The sequence below is a fragment of the Triticum urartu genome, chromosome 1, assembly GCF_003073215.2.
Source record: "Triticum urartu cultivar G1812 chromosome 1, Tu2.1, whole genome shotgun sequence".
In the NCBI taxonomy this organism is placed as follows: domain Eukaryota; kingdom Viridiplantae; phylum Streptophyta; class Magnoliopsida; order Poales; family Poaceae; genus Triticum; species Triticum urartu.
In genome coordinates this window covers 390,082,799-390,100,101 of record NC_053022.1, presented here as the reverse complement: position 1 = coordinate 390,100,101, position 17,303 = coordinate 390,082,799, and the positions used below count along the sequence as shown (strand labels likewise).

General features: G+C 41.7%; 1 protein-coding gene across 6 annotated transcripts; it reads left to right on the top strand.

Annotated features, from left to right (window-relative positions):
* Positions 1-302: 302 nt before the first annotated feature.
* On the top strand, positions 303-16,729 carry LOC125514135 (cleavage and polyadenylation specificity factor subunit 3-I-like). Of its 6 annotated transcripts, none has more exons than XM_048679415.1 (12): positions 303-344; positions 437-534; positions 616-661; positions 740-889; positions 1,607-2,305; positions 3,226-3,295; positions 3,825-4,176; positions 4,815-4,884; positions 4,966-5,016; positions 5,542-5,645; positions 16,196-16,282; positions 16,438-16,729. In XM_048679415.1, the coding sequence occupies exons 1-5, from the start codon at positions 318-320 to the stop codon at positions 2,003-2,005; spliced, it is 720 nt and encodes a 239-aa protein (XP_048535372.1). In that variant the 5' UTR covers positions 303-317; the 3' UTR covers positions 2,006-2,305; positions 3,226-3,295; positions 3,825-4,176; positions 4,815-4,884; positions 4,966-5,016; positions 5,542-5,645; positions 16,196-16,282; positions 16,438-16,729. The 6 variants fall into 6 exon arrangements, 2 of the variants coding, with proteins under 2 accessions (XP_048535372.1, XP_048535364.1); XM_048679407.1 differs by having other exon boundaries at positions 14,973-16,282; XR_007286270.1 differs by lacking the exons at positions 303-344; positions 437-534; positions 616-661; positions 740-889 and having other exon boundaries at positions 2,134-2,305; positions 3,825-3,958; positions 4,054-4,176; positions 5,542-16,282.
* The last annotated feature ends 574 nt before the right edge of the window (positions 16,730-17,303 follow it).

Sequence of the window (17,303 nt, the reverse complement as noted above, 5' to 3'; positions counted from 1 at the left end):
AATTATTAATTACAAAGTTTGTGCATTTGGTCTTACACCGTCATGTAAGAACATATCATCTTTGATAAAGCATTCCAAATTGTCGGTTGATAACAAGGCATCTCCAATGTCCACAAACTGGGTATTCTTGGGGGCAGACTTGATTGATTCGATGACTGTAATATCTCTAAGGGTACAAACATAGTCTGTCGAATTCATAAAAAAGTGAGCCAACTTAGCAATTAAAATGAGCAAAATTAGTTGAATACAAAGGGAAATATCAAAAAAAAATTGATAATGATTGGCTCTTCGGCAACCCCCACCACTTTTGCGTCCACATGTCCTTCAAGGGCCGCACCGTCCTGGTTCGCATCCAAACCCCTCCTCCCTCTCCCCGCTTAGCTCTCCTTGTTCTTGTTGGGGGAATCCGACTAACTGGCTCTTCGCTGGTGCCCAGTTCGACTGCGGCATCCACCCGGCCTACTCCGGCATGGCGGTGCTGCCCTACTTCGACGAGATCGACCCCTCCGCCATCGACGTCCTCCTCGTCACCCAGTAAGCAACCGCGCCTCCATCCCCACCTGCGCATATCTGCGTTCCTAACGCCTAATTTCCGGCCTTGGATTGGAATTGCAGCTTCCACTTGGACCACGCCGCCTCGCTGCCCTACTTCCTCGAGAAGGTAGGTAGGTAATACGCGTCGGAGGTCGTATGTTGTTATGCTGTTTGGTACCTGAATTTGCTCTGTTTTTGTTTGCAGACGACGTTCAAGGGCCGCGTGTTCATGACCCACGCCACCAAGGCCATCTACAGGCTGCTGCTCTCGGATTACGTCAAGGTCAGCAAGGTGTCGGTGGAGGACATGCTGTTTGACGAGCAGGACATCATCCGTTCCATGGACAAGATCGAGGTACAGTACCTTATTTTCGCTTATCTCGTTGTTTCCGGCATGTGTAAATGTGAACGACTTGATCCATTTGGTTTGGTATATGAATTGCCTGTAGCCAATACGATGATGATTGATAAAGCCTGGTCGGTAGAAAACTGGAAACACTATATTTAGAGGAGAAAAAGAAGAACAAATAAAGATACTACTCCCCCCTGTCTCTGAAAAGAAGGCATATAAATGTTGTCCGAAGTCAAACGGTGCATAGTTTGATCATGTTTGTAGGAAAATTCATCAACAACTACAATACTAAATAGATATAATAAGAAAATATATTTTTGTTGCGTATCCAATGATATTAATTTGGTATCGTAGTTCTTGATAGTTTTTCCTACAAATTCAGTCAAACTCTGTTCTTTAGGTAGATGGAGTTGTTGCCTACATATATATTACATGCTTGGGTAATATTTTAAAGTGAACTTAGATTCAGTCCCCCCATCTAGCTAGCTCCTGCTTCCTGCCTTTGGAGCACTTATGTGTCAGTATTAATTCTGAATTGTCAAAACATTTAAAAGTCGCTGTGCTGTTGGTAAAATTAAGATTTAAGAACCCTGTATTATCTGGGCATTGCTTCCAAATAGCAGGATTTTTTACCTTTACAGCTGAGGCCTGATTCTGCTTGTGAGGATTGAAAGTCCACAGGGACAATGGACATTGTATTAATATATAATTGTGATGCAGGTCATAGACTTCCACCAGACACTTGAAGTTAATGGCATACGCTTCTGGTGCTATACTACTGGCCATGTACTTGGTGCTGCCATGTTCATGGTGGATATTGCCGGTGTTCGCATTCTTTACACCGGTGACTACTCCCGTGAAGAAGACCGGCACCTGAAAGCTGCTGAAGTCCCCCAGTTCTCCCCTGATATTTGCATTATTGAGTCAACTTATGGCGTGCAGCAACACCAACCCCGCCATGTCAGAGAAAAGCGCTTCACTGATGCCATCCACAACACTGTTTCTCAAGGGGGGCGTGTTCTTATCCCGGCATATGCTCTTGGTAGAGCACAGGAACTGTTGCTTATCCTGGATGAGTATTGGTCTAACCACCCAGAGCTCCATAAGATTCCATATTAGAAAAGGTACGCCGATCTGCAACGCCAGAAGCCCCGGTACGCTGATCCGAACCATTTCCTCCTCTACTTCTTCCATTTGTTGCTTCCCTAACCTGATCTCATCCTCGCTGTTCTATCGAGGCGCCGTGGCACGGCCGCACATGGAGGGCCAGGGCGAAGACACGGCCACGGTGGTGCAGCCTGTGGTCCACATCGCCGGCAAGAAGAACCACCACGAGGTCGGGTCACGGTGGTGCAGCCTTTGGTCTTCATCGTCTACCACTCCGCCGTCTTCGGCAACCCCCACCACTTCCGCGTCAAGGTGAGACAAACGGCCCCTCCCCCCTGCCCAGTACCCGCGAATGGACTACGGTCCGCGTTTTGCTGTAATTTGTGGCTAGCTATGTGAGCGTGTACTGCTACTATTAGTATTAGGAGAAGAGAGAGGGAGAGGTAGAGGGAGATATACAAATGTATGTGCTAGCTATTGTGAGCGTGTACTGCTACTATTAGCTTTAGGAGAAGAGAGAGGGAGTGCTGCAAACATTGCATTTTTCTATTTCTGATAGGACCACATTTAATCAATACAATGTTTTTGCTGATTGGTTAACTCCAATGATTGTATTTGTTCATCCAAAAAAATGTGGTCCTATCAGAAATAGAAAAATGCAATGTTTGCAGCACTACATATTTCTGTATATATATTCTGTCATATTGTGTTTTGTGAGGGTAAAATTAGGAAGCACTGCCATTAATAAATTTGGCTTTATGAATACTTTTAGACTATTCCATCGAAGCATTATGTCTCATGCAATTTCTATTACATGTAATGATTTAATATTATGACTCTGATGATATCTATCTTCAGAAGATGATTAAATTTGTTTGTTTTCTGGCATGTTGAAACACTTAAGAAGTTAATTGTTTGTTTTTCTGGCTCAAATATATTTATTAGATTTCATTAAAAGTTAGGCAATCAACTATGGTCATAACTTAAACAGTTAGGTGTATGCCACACTTGCGATGTCCAGAATAGACTGTTAGCCTATAATATCTGAAATAACTGTTTGTATTCAGTTGCAGCCCATCTAATAGGACTGCTTGATTAGATCTAAAATCAATTGTATTGGCTATGATATTTTTCTAACCTGGCACTATCTCCAATGGTGTTCTTTTTTTGGATTTTGATGGTATGCCTGACCAAAGCATGATCCTAATCTAGTAACTGTTGCCCTTTTATAGAATACAAAGATCCAGAAATTTTCACATACCTAGAGGACCTCGCCTTCTTGGTGCTCCTTGCTTACATAAGGTACTCCTAGGGAATTGGTGCTCCAAGTATGGGTATTATGATCCTTTGCTATCTGTGATGGGCAAAGGGAGAGTAAGGAGGGGGGGTGAGGGATGGCAGAGGAGGTTAACATATATAGGTAGGCCATGCAGGGGAAGGCTGAGTAGCAGATATATTTCCAGTTTTACCATATATACTTACGTATGTTGTAGATATCTTTCCTTTTTTTCATCAAACACACCTCATAATAAATTAGAAAAGATGTCAGAAATCAGAACTTACTAAAAAATTAAATTGTTGTATTAATTAAATAAACAACTTATCATGGCAGATAATTTACTGATTGCATGCCATATAAAAACAAAATATCTTATTTGTCTATTTAAATATTGATTCTATTTTTATTATTGTTCAGTTTGAATAGGTAAACATGACTTTTCATACGGTTAAATCAAGTTAAATAAACATTCAAATAATCTAAAATGTTTTGTTTCTGAAAGATGGCAATTAACAACCTTCTGTTTTTGTTGTATGCACAATCAAAACACAGATGCACCTAATGCATCATCGACCTGTTACAACGTCAACATCGACTGGGTACGAGCGGCCGTAGGTCACAAGGGGGCGTGGAACTGTTGCAGACCATTTGTGACAGAGCATAATCCAGCGACTTTGCCCAGCTCGGTACATCCTCTACACGACTACATCGTAGCAACTTGAAGAAAATTATTCCTTTTTTTGCTTCCAAGACCTGATAATCTCCTCGATGATGTATCGAGGTGCCGTGACCCGGCCTCAAAGGCAGGGCCTGGGCGAAGAGGTATCCCCGACGGCCAAGACAAGGCCACGGTGGTGAAGACCGTGGTGAGACAGAGCTGACTCCAGCGAATTTGACCAGCCAGGTACATCCTCTACACGACTAAACGGTATCAACTTGAACAAAAATTGACTTGTTTAGTATAGTAGCTTAGTAGTAGTATTGTGAGTGGTCTTGTTTATGTCGAACAATCACTGAACCGGATATGCAGGCCTGGGATAATATATGTGGGGGTCTCGATATTGTTAGTGGACTTGTATATGTTAAGCTTGATGATAAATGCACAAATTGTGTAAGACAAACAGATTGTTTGCTTTGTTAAAATCTCATTGACGTGCAAAGCAAGATGCATCGTTGTCTTGGTTTCCTAGGATCCAATTAGCCAACCCAAATTCCATATATAAAACATTAGCAGGATAGTCTGTTTAGTAATAAGAGCCATAGAGTTAATTGTTTTCCAAATAATTTATAACAAACACTATGAATTTAATTAAATGAGAACTAAAACCTAAATTGCTTGATGATTTCCTCATTTGAAATATTAAAATTGCTAAGCTCAATTATGGCATAATCGCATTTTTTTAAAATAACAATGACGTCAATCAAATTTATAATTTCAAATGTATCTGGCTGTTGAATATCGGTCTCTTTTTTTAATCAAAATTCTTATACTTTGGTGGCGTGGTGGCTATTTGATTTCCATGTACAAATGTCTGTTTTCAGTGCAAATGTGTCCCTTGATCAACTAAACTGGGTGAATGTAAAATCATGGGGAGCCTTGAAGCCTTCTAATGTAAGAGTATGCTCAACTCAATTTTGATAAGTGAGTCCATTACATCATTCTAATAGGGTCAAGTTACACTTTAATCTGCAGGCAAATAATGCTGGAAATGATCGTTGGATTTCATTAACACTTGAACATGAGGTACATAGATTCCATCACTCTATAAATATGTAAAATTTATAAAGAACATGTTTGTATAAATGTAAGAGTAATTTTGAACATTATTTTGTTTAATACATGTTGAATTTTTCTTGAATGCATGATGAACATATTTCAAAACACATATACAATTTTTTAATAGGCATGACAAAATTTTAAAAATAAGTTGAGTAGTTTTTTCTTCGGCGGGAAAAAACATGAATTTGGGAAAAGCATAAAAAGAAACCTTTTGCGGGCCCATAAGAGTGCCATACATTAGAATAAAAAATAAGGCAAACACTTGAAGAGGTAAATAGCAACATGATAAATAGACATCTAGCTCACAAATAGGATTCGTTTTCGTCCAATATACTTAGTCAAAGATGATATATATATATATATATATATATATATATATATATATATGTCTGGCTCTAACATACCTACTATTTTAGTTTTAGGTTTTATCTATATGTACTGATCAATAAGAAAACCCATTGCTCTCTCTAATTTTTGTTTTCTATTCAGGAACACATAAAAGATAATCAGCGTTTATTTGCAAGGATGGAATTGAAGGAATCGGCGAGAGAGGCAGATAAAGGAGAACTTGGAACTTATATAATATATGCAAGGTACGTGCCGTATGACAATCATATTTTTATTGACTACTCGCTAGCTGGAATGTGTTTTTTACTACGAAGAAAACCTCGTATAGTATAGCAGTGCGTGTATGGATGGAGTTATACTATACGAGGTAGTATATGTTGCGAGGCACTGAATATCTGAAAACATCACCTGCCGGTCTATGAGTACGTTGTGAACCTATCATGGTCTAACACAAAAGTATTCCGGTGCATCTGGAGCACCAAACCTGGTCCAAACTAATATGGCCTTCTTCCCGTAAAATTTAGATGGACGGAAGGATAGATATATAACCAACAAAGCTAGGGGATGCCAACATCAATCTATAGCTAGTGGATACCAACCAACATAAATATAAGAGAAAATGTCAACTGATCATCTGATCAGCACGGGCATTGAAACAGATATTTCCTAGAAAGCAACTAAACATCATTTTATTATAAGGTATTTATCGATGCAGAAGTCCTCCTTAGCCACCAATAAATCTCAACGCTACTCTAACTTGCTCTGGAATGTTATCCTTTGCTTCGTTATCCCTAACCATCAACAGCTGGACCATTAGTCGCTTCCTGAGACTTTGTGGATCCTACAAATTGTGCATAAACAAAGTCAGAAGATATATTTAGCAAATATATGCAATCTGTAACCTCATTACAAAATCACTTACGTCAGTCCTAGGCATGTTATGAACCATGTCATTACCGATGGTTTCATACAGATGGGCCATCTCCTGTAGAACTTTGAATCCGGAGTCCATACTGTCACCAAAAAAACATATTGTATTAGCTATATTAGAGCACGCACTAATATGCAAGCCAAATTTAGAATAGTACCGCCGAGGTGAAACATGAATGTTATCTTGTTCGGGCCATTCCACAAGTTGGCTGTTCCTATCAGGGGCCTCCTGTTGCAATACAGAGCTGAATTCTTGCTTCACTAAAAGGGCTTCCCTCTGAAGTTCAGTGCCTTGGGGGTCCTCCTCAAAATGAAACACATCCTGGTTCGAATAATCAATAACGATAGTCCTCTCCATTTCCATGTTCACTGCTAAAAGACCGTAGGACGAATCCACGAGTGACAGTGGTAGAAGATACTGCATTTGGTAGACAAAGGTAAATGTCAAACAAAGTAACCAACTAATTTGTAAGAATGAGAACACTTACAATTGTAGGGGTGTGAAACACGTCGTATCTTGGAAAAGGCTCAAGCACAACATTGTTAATCAGTGCATTGGTGCGCTGTTCTTGGCTTAACCAAGTCTGCCTTAGCGCCCGTGCTTGCACATGGAATCCCAAATTGAGAAAATGTGTCTTTCCAACAGAGTTGGTGCCTGCGCTCCTCTCTGCTGCGTCGGTAGTAATCTTACGCACAGCTAGATTGAAGCATAATGGATGGACAAGTCCATCTCCTAGGATGGTGTCTCGGATGATCCGTAGGCTAATCTCGATAGGGAATGGGCGCGGGCTCCTAATCGAGATTGTGCTGTAAAAAATGAAGATCAAGGTTCATACCAATGATATGACTTCAAGTAATCCTAAACTCAAACGATAAAACTGTGTTGCTGTCTATAAGATATGAATAATTAAACAATAGTATATATCACATTAAATGACCTAAAAGATATTGTAATCTCTACCAAGTTAAGTATTTTAATATTATGTACGGGCAATAAACTAACAGATTGAAGTGTTTTCGTAGTAGTACATGGACCTGCATAAAAATTGTTGTAGATTTTGGATGAAAAAATTCAACATGTAGTTTATAGCTTGTTCAACATTGTTGTAAAAGGTGTTAGACCCCATAGTTTTGGGCCACAGTTTCATACGTATTTCGTTTCATACTTATCAGCTATTTATGTTAGACGCCGCAAAACACTGGTTTTAGACACAATTTACCAATACAAATATAATATCTGGTAACAACCATTAATATGTATTTATATACTTGTATAAGAAAAATAACTACACATTCAGCCTTTGTAACAGACGTCTGAACTTAGACAAAGACCACGTGATCCTAACCAGGGTATATCTTCTAATCTAAATGTAAAGTATATATGTACAGGGCAGGAAGACTTTTTATGGGGGTATATCTTCTAAATGCAAAGTATACATGTACATGGCAGTGGACTTAGACGATGAAGAGCAAAAAATATTAGATCTATCGGGCCGTGAGAACTTACTCTAGTAGTTCTTCGTCTGAGGAAAGTGCTATGAAATCGTACACGTAGTTGACGGCGTGTCGCACTCCCCCAAAATTCGCCATTGCTTCCATTGACGGGGCAAAAACTCGGTCGTACAACTGGTAAAGCGAGAGAGGAAGGAGCCCGTAGGATTTTATTGAGTATATATGAGGCCGTGGGGAATTGTGCGACAACAGTTAGGAAGGTGCACCCTGTCCTTCCTTATTTGCATGTTTCCATAAAAAAATACTATCAACAAAATCGGCAAGATATTTGTTTTGATTAGACTATGCAAAAAACCAGTAACAGATTAAAAGTTGCCTAAATTATGTCTCCCTTACCCCATAACTTTCCCAAATGAAAAAAATCAAAGAAACCGGACTTACTCTGTCGTGAGGAAGTGCAACACTCGATGCCCACCCAGAAAGCGTTGTTGGCTGCGTGTTTTGTGGGGCCCAGTGTTTGTCCCCCTCTAAATAAATCTCCGACCCCTGATTTGAATGGTGGGGCCCTGATTTATTTCCCTATCAAATTTGCCCCCCTGATTTCAACTGTGGGGGCCGGTGCCTTTCCTCTAATAAATATTTTCCCCACATTTCTTTTGTGGCGGGAACCAAGCTTACCATTAACCAGACAGCTCAGCAGAGTCGCTAGCTACAAGAGCGTCCACAAACTCAGGTGCTTGATCCTGCCACATGACTGGGGCTAACGCATCCATTACTTTATTACACATCCTGGGGCAAAACGAAAATACCACTTGGTTAAAGTTTAATCTAGCAAAGAATATTATTTCTTTGAATAACACTCCATTGGCAGCGAGGTCAAGGTCGCTGGTGTTAACAGCCTGGACCTAGTTGAGTGAATCTGTCTGAGCTTGCACTCCCGTCATAACCCAGCCGCCTCGGGAAAAATTATCAGGAAAGCGCTACACGCTAATCATGCATTTGGCCAACAATTATTTAGATATCTACATCACAAGCGTTAGGCTTTAATTCTTTAGTGTGAGGAAATAGCCCAGATGGTCTGCCCTGGCCCACTTAAACACAGGGACATATTGTGGTTCCCCTACTAAAGATCGGTATGTGCATAGTCTACTGATGCCACCTCTCCCCCTCGTCCTCTATCCTTGATGCATCATGGCGCCTCTCTCCCTCATCCTCTATCGATTGCAACACTGATCGGGAACCGGAATGTGAAGCTCGATTTCTAGCTTGAGAAGCTAGACCCCTCGCCGGAATAAGTTGCTTTGTTGTCGGAGCGGTTGAATCCTCGTAGGGTAGGAGATATGATTGTGGGTGAGATTGTTTTTTAGCTATCAAATGTGGCTCAATGATCATTGACGTCAGACAAACAGAAATTACCAAAACAACAAACATAACAGCAAAACCAACTTGTAGTAGTACCAAAACTCCAATTAGTTCTTAAATATTGTAAACCCAAAAACAAAAATTATAGTTTCAATCCATAACCAAACATGACAAGATGATTGAAGTATTCCTGACGGTTCTGCATGCATAGAAGCATATTTAGTTGTTCAAAACCCTCAAGGCCGCCGTAATCTCCTGAGGGATGTTTCCAGCAGCTAGATTGTCTTTGACCATGAGCATCTGGACTGCCACTTGGCTCCTGAGCATAATTGGATCCTAGAAACAATGAAACAAATTCACCATGAAATGCCGAAGTGGTTGGATTATAAATGGTACATTAAAACTCGTCATAAAGATAATTACTGTAGTGTTCATCCAGGTCATGCTACGCAAAGAACCTAGCTGGTGGGCCATCTCTTGTAGAACTAAGAAACCCGAGTCTTTGCTGTGACAAACAGAATAAAAACTTGAGATTTCTACATACTGCATCTTATTCATCTGAAAAATTTATTAAATTACCGCCGAAAATTGAATGACATGTTGTCTTGTCGCCAATCCATGAGTTCGGTGTTCCATTCAAGGACCCTAGCCTGCAACACTTCATTGAGTTCTTGCTTCAAAATAGTGATTTCCTTCATCATCTCTTTGTTGTGAGAGCTATTTCCCACTTGTCGTACGTCTAGTGATGGATTAAATACGATAACCCTTCTCCTCATCCGATTTACCACAAGTAGACCATACGAGGAATCCGGGATAGACAACGGAAGTAGATACTACATAAGGTCAACACACGTTAATTGCTATCAGGAAAGAAAAAATAATTTAGGAATTAAAAACTCTTACAATTGTGGAGTTGAACACATCATATCGAGGAAAGGGCTGTAGAACAGCATTGTTGATCAGCATCGAGGTGCGCTGCCCTTGCGGCATCCATGAATACCTTAGAGCTCGTGATTGAGCATGGAACTGCAAGTCAAAATAATGTTTTCCTCCAACCATGTTGGTGCCTGCATGCCTCTCTACTTCAGCGCTAGCAAGCTTACGAACAGCGAGATTGAAGCAATCGGGATGTAGACTTGCGGACGTTACAAATAGTGTGTCCTTCAGCATTCTGAGGCTGATTTCGATCCGGTACGGTGTATCGCTTATCCAGATTGAGCTGCACGTAAAAATACATAAAAATGGTTAGCAATATGAGTGGTACTTTAAAACATAAAATTGTTCATATGGTAACATTTTCTAGATAATCTAATAGCTATGAGCAGAACGTAATATTTTGATAAACTATAGAGCATGAAAATTGTTTCAGCACCTTCTAGCAAAAGCTAAAATTAAATAATAACTTATCTGTAAGAACAATATTAATTTGTTAGAAATTAAGAGCAGGAAAATTTAGGTAGCACCCATTATACCAAGTTTGCTGGCTGTTCAAAAACAATATTAAATTGTTGTACAATATAGTAAGGACATTAAGTTGTTCAACATTTGTACTGCAAATAATATTAGAATTTTGTTATTCATTACATACTGTAGATGTGCAACGGAAATACTGCCAAAACATTTAACAAAAAATAATTTTGTACTGTTGGCCGCAAAAAGTAAGATTTAATCTAAAGAAAAACAAATCAAGCAATATCATACTCCTATATCAAACTGAGTCTGCTGTGTACGACCTAGTTCTAATAAGATTTCTTTAGAGAAAATAAACATACAATACCATAACTTACTCTAGTGTCTGCTCATCATGAATGCCGTTCATGAAGCCGAATATATATCCGAGTGCATCTTCCACGAAATGCCTTGGTGGGGGCAGAAGATGCAGGGGTGCGGGCAAATCCTCCTGGGGGTCGGCCACAGCATCGTGTATCTGGAGGGCAGCCTCATTGGGGTCGGGGGCAGCGGCATCCAGGGGCCTGGGCACAGAAACCTCCTCGTAAGTGCGCGCTGCCACAACCTGGACCGCCGGCGCATTGTTTCCAATGATGGGCTCCATCGCTGATCGATACGCGTGAGTGATCGTTCTATGACTAGTGTCTGCTCATCATGAATGCCGTTCATGAAGCCGAATATATATCCGAGTGCATCTTCCACGAAATGCCTTGGTGGGGGCAGAAGATGCAGGGGTGCGGGCAAATCCTCCTGGGGGTCGGCCACAGCATCGTGTATCTGGAGGGCAGCCTCATTGGGGTCGGGGGCAGCGGCATCCAGGGGCCTGGGCACAGAAACCTCCTCGTAAGTGCGCGCTGCCACAACCTGGACCGCCGGCGCATTGTTTCCAATGATGGGCTCCATCGCTGATCGATACGCGTGAGTGATCGTTCTATGAGGTGTCTTGGCAATTAAGATGTCTATGCAGCATATATATAAACGGATATATTTTTAATGCTTTTTATTGCCTGCCAAATATATCAAGTCATTTTTAAGACGTAGATGATTCTTTCTAATTATAAAAAAAACGTGACGGGGGCGTATCAGATCTTTCTCCTTTTTGCTAGGCCTGTAAGGGGGATTGTGATGCATTCTTTGCACGGTGTTTTTTTCCTTATTTCATAATTGGCCTTCCTATGTGCACTTGACTCCCCCTTCTCAATCACCGACATGCTTTTGCGGCGCTGCATGCGCTTCACTCATATATTTTCATTCATTGTTTCTCTGTCCTCCACCGTTAAATCGTCATTTTTCTTCTGATGGCATGCGTAGCTACTTGCGTTTTTCTGCTCCCTTTGCTTGTTTGTTAAGTTATGTTTCCTCTCATTGTCTCTTTGCCTCCTTGCTAGAATAGTGTCCTGAATGACAGATGCGTCTACAGTTGAAGGGGGACATGTTGCTCCCTCATTCATTGATTCTGTAACACTAGAGCTTTTCATATCGTCTGGTTCAATCATATTTTTCAAAACATAGTTACACCAGATTGATTTATCGGCTCTGAGGAGTGCCATCTTGATTAGTACGGCCTGACAACGAAAGGGATACTGAACGTAAGCGTATACCTGAAGTATCAGATGGACGTTTGTTTTGATCTTCGATACGCTTAGCCTTGTTCCTCCAATAAGCAGCTCGCCGCAGGGCGTTTCTATGATCTCTCTTGCGTTCATCTTCTGTTTTCTGCTCTGTTACTTGTGTGTCATTCAAATTCACATCTGGATACATTTCACACAATCCCGAAAATGAGTGAGCATACCAATGAAATTTTCGCAATTGCTGCTTTAGTAGGAAAACGATTGATTACCATGTAGATCGTTGTAATTAAAGATCCCAGATGATATAGTAGTTGTATCAGGAAATTCTGACGCCTCATACTCGATTGAGGTATAGTTAGAGCTAGTGGGGTTGTCTGTTGAACCAGACAATCCAAACATATTAATGCTGAATTAGTAAGACGGTTCTGACCATAATGGTTAAATCGTAATAAGCTTACCTGATAAATTAAGGGTCTGTGCATGTTCAACTTGGACATTATGTTGTTTCTTTCGCCGATAGGAAGCCCTCCTCGGAGCGTTTCTATGGTCTCTCTTGCGTTCTTCCGTTTGTTGCTCTGTTTCTGTGGTGTCAGGCAAGATTACACTCATATCTAGTGTCATTCAGAACATTCCCGAAAATTAGATAATAAAACAGATACATGCAAGCAATGTTTACCTTGAAGCTCGTTATCATTGATTAGTCCAGATGAGACAACAGTTGAACTCGGAAATGTTGTAGTGCTGGTTGGGTTGTCTGGTGAACCAGATATTACAAAACATAGTAATGCTTAGTGGTTAAGATGGTACCGAGTACAATGTTTTAACATTTTAAAATTACCTGATAATAGAAGGGTCAGTGCATTTTCATCTCGCACATTGGGTTGATTTTTCCGCCGATATGAAGCCCTCCTCATTGCATTTATATGGTCTCTCTTGCGCTCTTCTTCCGTTTTATGCTCTATACGTCTGGTATCATTCAAGATTACATTTGCATCTGGTGTCATACAGGGCAAACCCCAATATTAGATAATATAACAGATACATGAGAGGCATTGCTGAATGAGTAGGCAAAATATGTTTACCTTGTAGCTCTATGTCATTAATGAGACCAGAAGTGACGGTAGTTGTACCAGGAAATGTTGACGCGTCATGCGAGATTGATGTATAGTTAGAGCTAGTTGGGTTGTCCGGTTAAACGCGGGTGTCCAATCATATGTCAGCTTAACGGTTTAGATGGTACGGACCCTCATGTTAAAACAATATAAGCTCACCTGATGAATGAAGGGCATGTGCATTTTCATCTCGCCGACTGAAAGCCATTTCCAGTGCGTTTATTTGGTCTATTTTGCAAAAATCTTCTGTCATTCGTGTATATAGTTTGATGCCATTAAAGTCGCCGAATGAGAAAACAAAGACTTTGCATCTAATGAACATGGAGATTATGATATCATATTACCTTCTTTATCTCTCACACAACGGGCATCGGATGCGCCCGTAGCTTCATGAGGGTATGTTGCATCATTAGGCAAGACTGAGGTATAGTCCGAGCTAGCTGAATTATATGATTCAACAAGCTAGGTCAGTAATAATTATTTAAGTTGCGTAAAAAGTGACTGCCTTCGTGCAAACACAGCATAGACGGGACGTGGATCAATTTACCAACCATGATAATCTCGTCTGGGTTTATTTATCTCCCTGTCTTCGAGAACATTTGTGATATCACATAGAGATTGGCAACGGGCTTGTTAAGGAGTATTAGTATTGGTCTAGGAGTCCTTATTAGTCTATGTTTAGTTTCCTTGCACCTCAAGTCATGTGTAATATATATATGCCCCTTGGGCCTTCAATAAAGATAAGTTGCTTTCCTAACATGGTATTAGAGCCTAGGTTTAGGTCTCCGGACGCTGCAACTCGTCCTTACGAACCAATTTTTTTTTCTCCACCTATATCGATCTGTTCTGGGTCGATCTCGTCTTCTGCCATCGTTCCCAAGCTGCGTGGGCACCTACCACGTACCACGGAGCACCTGCCGCCCAGCTGCTTCGGTCGATCCAAGCCGTGATGCCCGTGACGCCGGTGACGTGTGCCTGCCCAGCCGTGATCGCCCGCAAGGCAGGATGCCTCGACCTGGTTGGCTACGGCGCCGCGTACACACGCGTGCGCCAGATCAAGTTACTACCCCGTTCCAATCCAAATCGAGGCCGCCTCATCCAGCTAAGGCCGATGACGGCTGCTCCGCCCGCGTGTACTCCTCCCGGTTGGCTGCTGCTCTGCTCCCGCACGTCCATCTGCGTGCTGCTACTGTTCCCGCTGCCCTTTGCTGCTCTGCTCAGCTGCTGCGTTCCTGCTAGCCTGCTAGTTGCTGCGCATGTGTTGAGTAAAAAAAAAGCTTCACGTTCCTTCTGCTGCCACTGCTGCTAGTCTTTTAGTCATTGCATCTAGTCTACTATGCTTTCTAGTTTTCTTTGTTTTTCACTGCGTCCACCAAATCCGTTGATATTTTGTGTTTCTCATGCCATGCGAGTCCAACATACCTTTGTCCGTCAGCCTTTTTCTGGTCATTGTCCTCTGTATAGGATTTCTGTGGCCTCTCTTTGCATTGTTGATCTAAGCCCATTCTCTTGCCGCCGAGCTTCTTTCGCCGTCGGTTTTCATGGGCCATGATTCTTTAAGCAATGCTTCTTCTCTTGATGTGCCATCTTCTTTCGACAACCCATCTTCTCTTGATACTTCTTTTGTATCTTCTATTGATGCGGTGTCTTTCTCTGATGTGCCATCTCTTCATTATCCCCTTTGGCGACTCGACAGGTTTTGAAGACTCTTCATGCTACGGCGACACTCTCAAGACATGGATCTGGATTATCATTTTTTTAGTATTACACTTCTTCAAATGCAATGCTATTGCATACGCTTTGCATTTGAGGGGGGGTGTTAAGGAGTATTAGTATTGGTCTAGGAGTCCTTATTAGTCTATGTTTAGTTTCCTTGCACCTCAAGTCATGTGTAATATATATATATATGCCCCTTGGGCCTTCAATAAAGATAAGTTGCTTTCCTAACAGGGCTGACTACCCACTGAAACTATGTTTATCCAAACAACCTGGCTTGATATTGCGATAAGCCGCCCGCCTACGAGCGTTGATAAGATCCCTATGATCTGATGTGCAACATAGTATTAGCATCATATCATCTCTAATCAAGGATGTAGGTTAATACAACGTATCTTGTGCAAAATATATATATGAACAACAAACTAAGAGCAGCGATCAACATCACGTTAATCAACTCACTAGTTTTAGCAAGTACAGGCTGATTCTCATCTTGTAAGTTGACAATATCATTATCTTTTTTCTTCCGATAAGCAGCACGCTTCCGTGCATTGTACTGCTCCCTTGCTTCCTCAGCGTATTTTCTACATTCATTAATTAAAGATCCAGTTTCAGCCTTTTCGTAAGCTGTGTTGTCTGCATCATGTTGTCCAGGTATTACCCATTCTGATCCATATGTAGAGCTCGAGTCAGCATGATTACAAAACCAATGTATGCCTCGTATGCATGCAGAAAAAAAGTATATCTTCAATGAAGTAGCTAACTGTATGAAGTAGCTACCTGTTTCGGTCGTGTATATTGGGTCAACAATTGCAGCCACTGTTACGTTGCTTTGATTATATTCTTCCAGATTTGTCTCGTTCGTAGGGGCTGCGGAACATTAAGCATGATGCATGACATTGTCAGATATGCACGTCAGGCAATACCAGCCAGTTTATTTCATACAGTTATATACCATGTTGCGTCGCGTAAATAGCTTCATGTTTCTCATCAAAGGGTATCAAGGTTGGACTGTATTCTACATTTTGTTCACTCGCTTGACCTGTACATTATTATGCAAAAAGCTTGTTACTGTCAGAAATGCATGTAAAACTGGTGCAGTGCTTAATACCTGTAGCTACGTCCTCTTCTTTTTGATGTTCACCGGCTTTGCTTTTTGCATTACCCATTCGCAACTGGAATGACCGCTACCTCCGTCTTGAGGCCTGGAAGACACATAAAGGAAACCTGACTCGGATGGAGATAGTAGATTCAAGATGAAAGCAAGAGAGATGGTGCATGCACAATATGGTAAATTACTTGATCGCTTTCACAGTTCCTCATTCTGTTCCTAGTCACGGTTGCTTATGCACCCATGGAGTGCTTGGCTTGCTTCATGCATTATAGTATTGCAGTGTTTCTTAATAAGCTGGAAGATTTCTAACTGATTTCGTTTGGTATGGCAGAAGCACAAGCTTTTGGATGTCTTCAAGTGGTGATTAGAGATAAAGTACTTATGGAAGCCATGAAATTTGCATCTACTATGTGAAAGCATCTCTGTGAAAGCACTCGCAAGAGGAGTAAAATGATAACGCCATGGCTGTATGACATGCGATGGATGTACGAGATGTGAGATGTGTGAGATGCGAACAATGATCAAGTATGTGACTGTTGTATGAGATGTGTGAGATGTGAGATGTATGAGATGTGTGAGATGTATGTGACTGCTGTATATAATAATACCTGTAGATCGGATCCCAGACGTGTTCGGGACGGAGGCCGGCGGCGTATCTGGTACAGGATCAGGGCCGGATCCTTCAGGTGTTTTGCGGCGGATCCTTGACGCCTTCGGTGACGGGTCCTCTTAGGGATCGGCGCCGGATCCTGTAAGCATTCAGCGGAAGGGTCCTGAACATGACCAGCGCCGGATCAGTGGAGTCCGGCGGTTTTGACGTGCGGTGACGCAGGGATGGAGCGGTGGCGGTGAAGGAACGAAAGGCGGCGGCGGGCGAAGGAGGGCAGAGTCGGGCCAGTGTTCCTCGCACGAGGAACAGGAGACCTCGATCGAAGGGCGGAGGCGGATGCAGATTCGGGCGTTTTTTGTCGCTGGTTATTTTTCGCCGGCTTGTTTTCGCTGGTTTTTTTTTTGAACAAGGTGGTACAATTGCGATGGGAGATTGGGAGTGTTTGGCACACGATTGCGGGGTTTTCTTCGGTTTTTCAGGGCTGAGCGGGAGGTGGGAGCAAGTACCAAAGAAGTATCAAAAAAGACCGGGTGAGGTGGGACAAAAATAAAACCCGGAACGCGGACTACCAACTGAGATATTAGGAG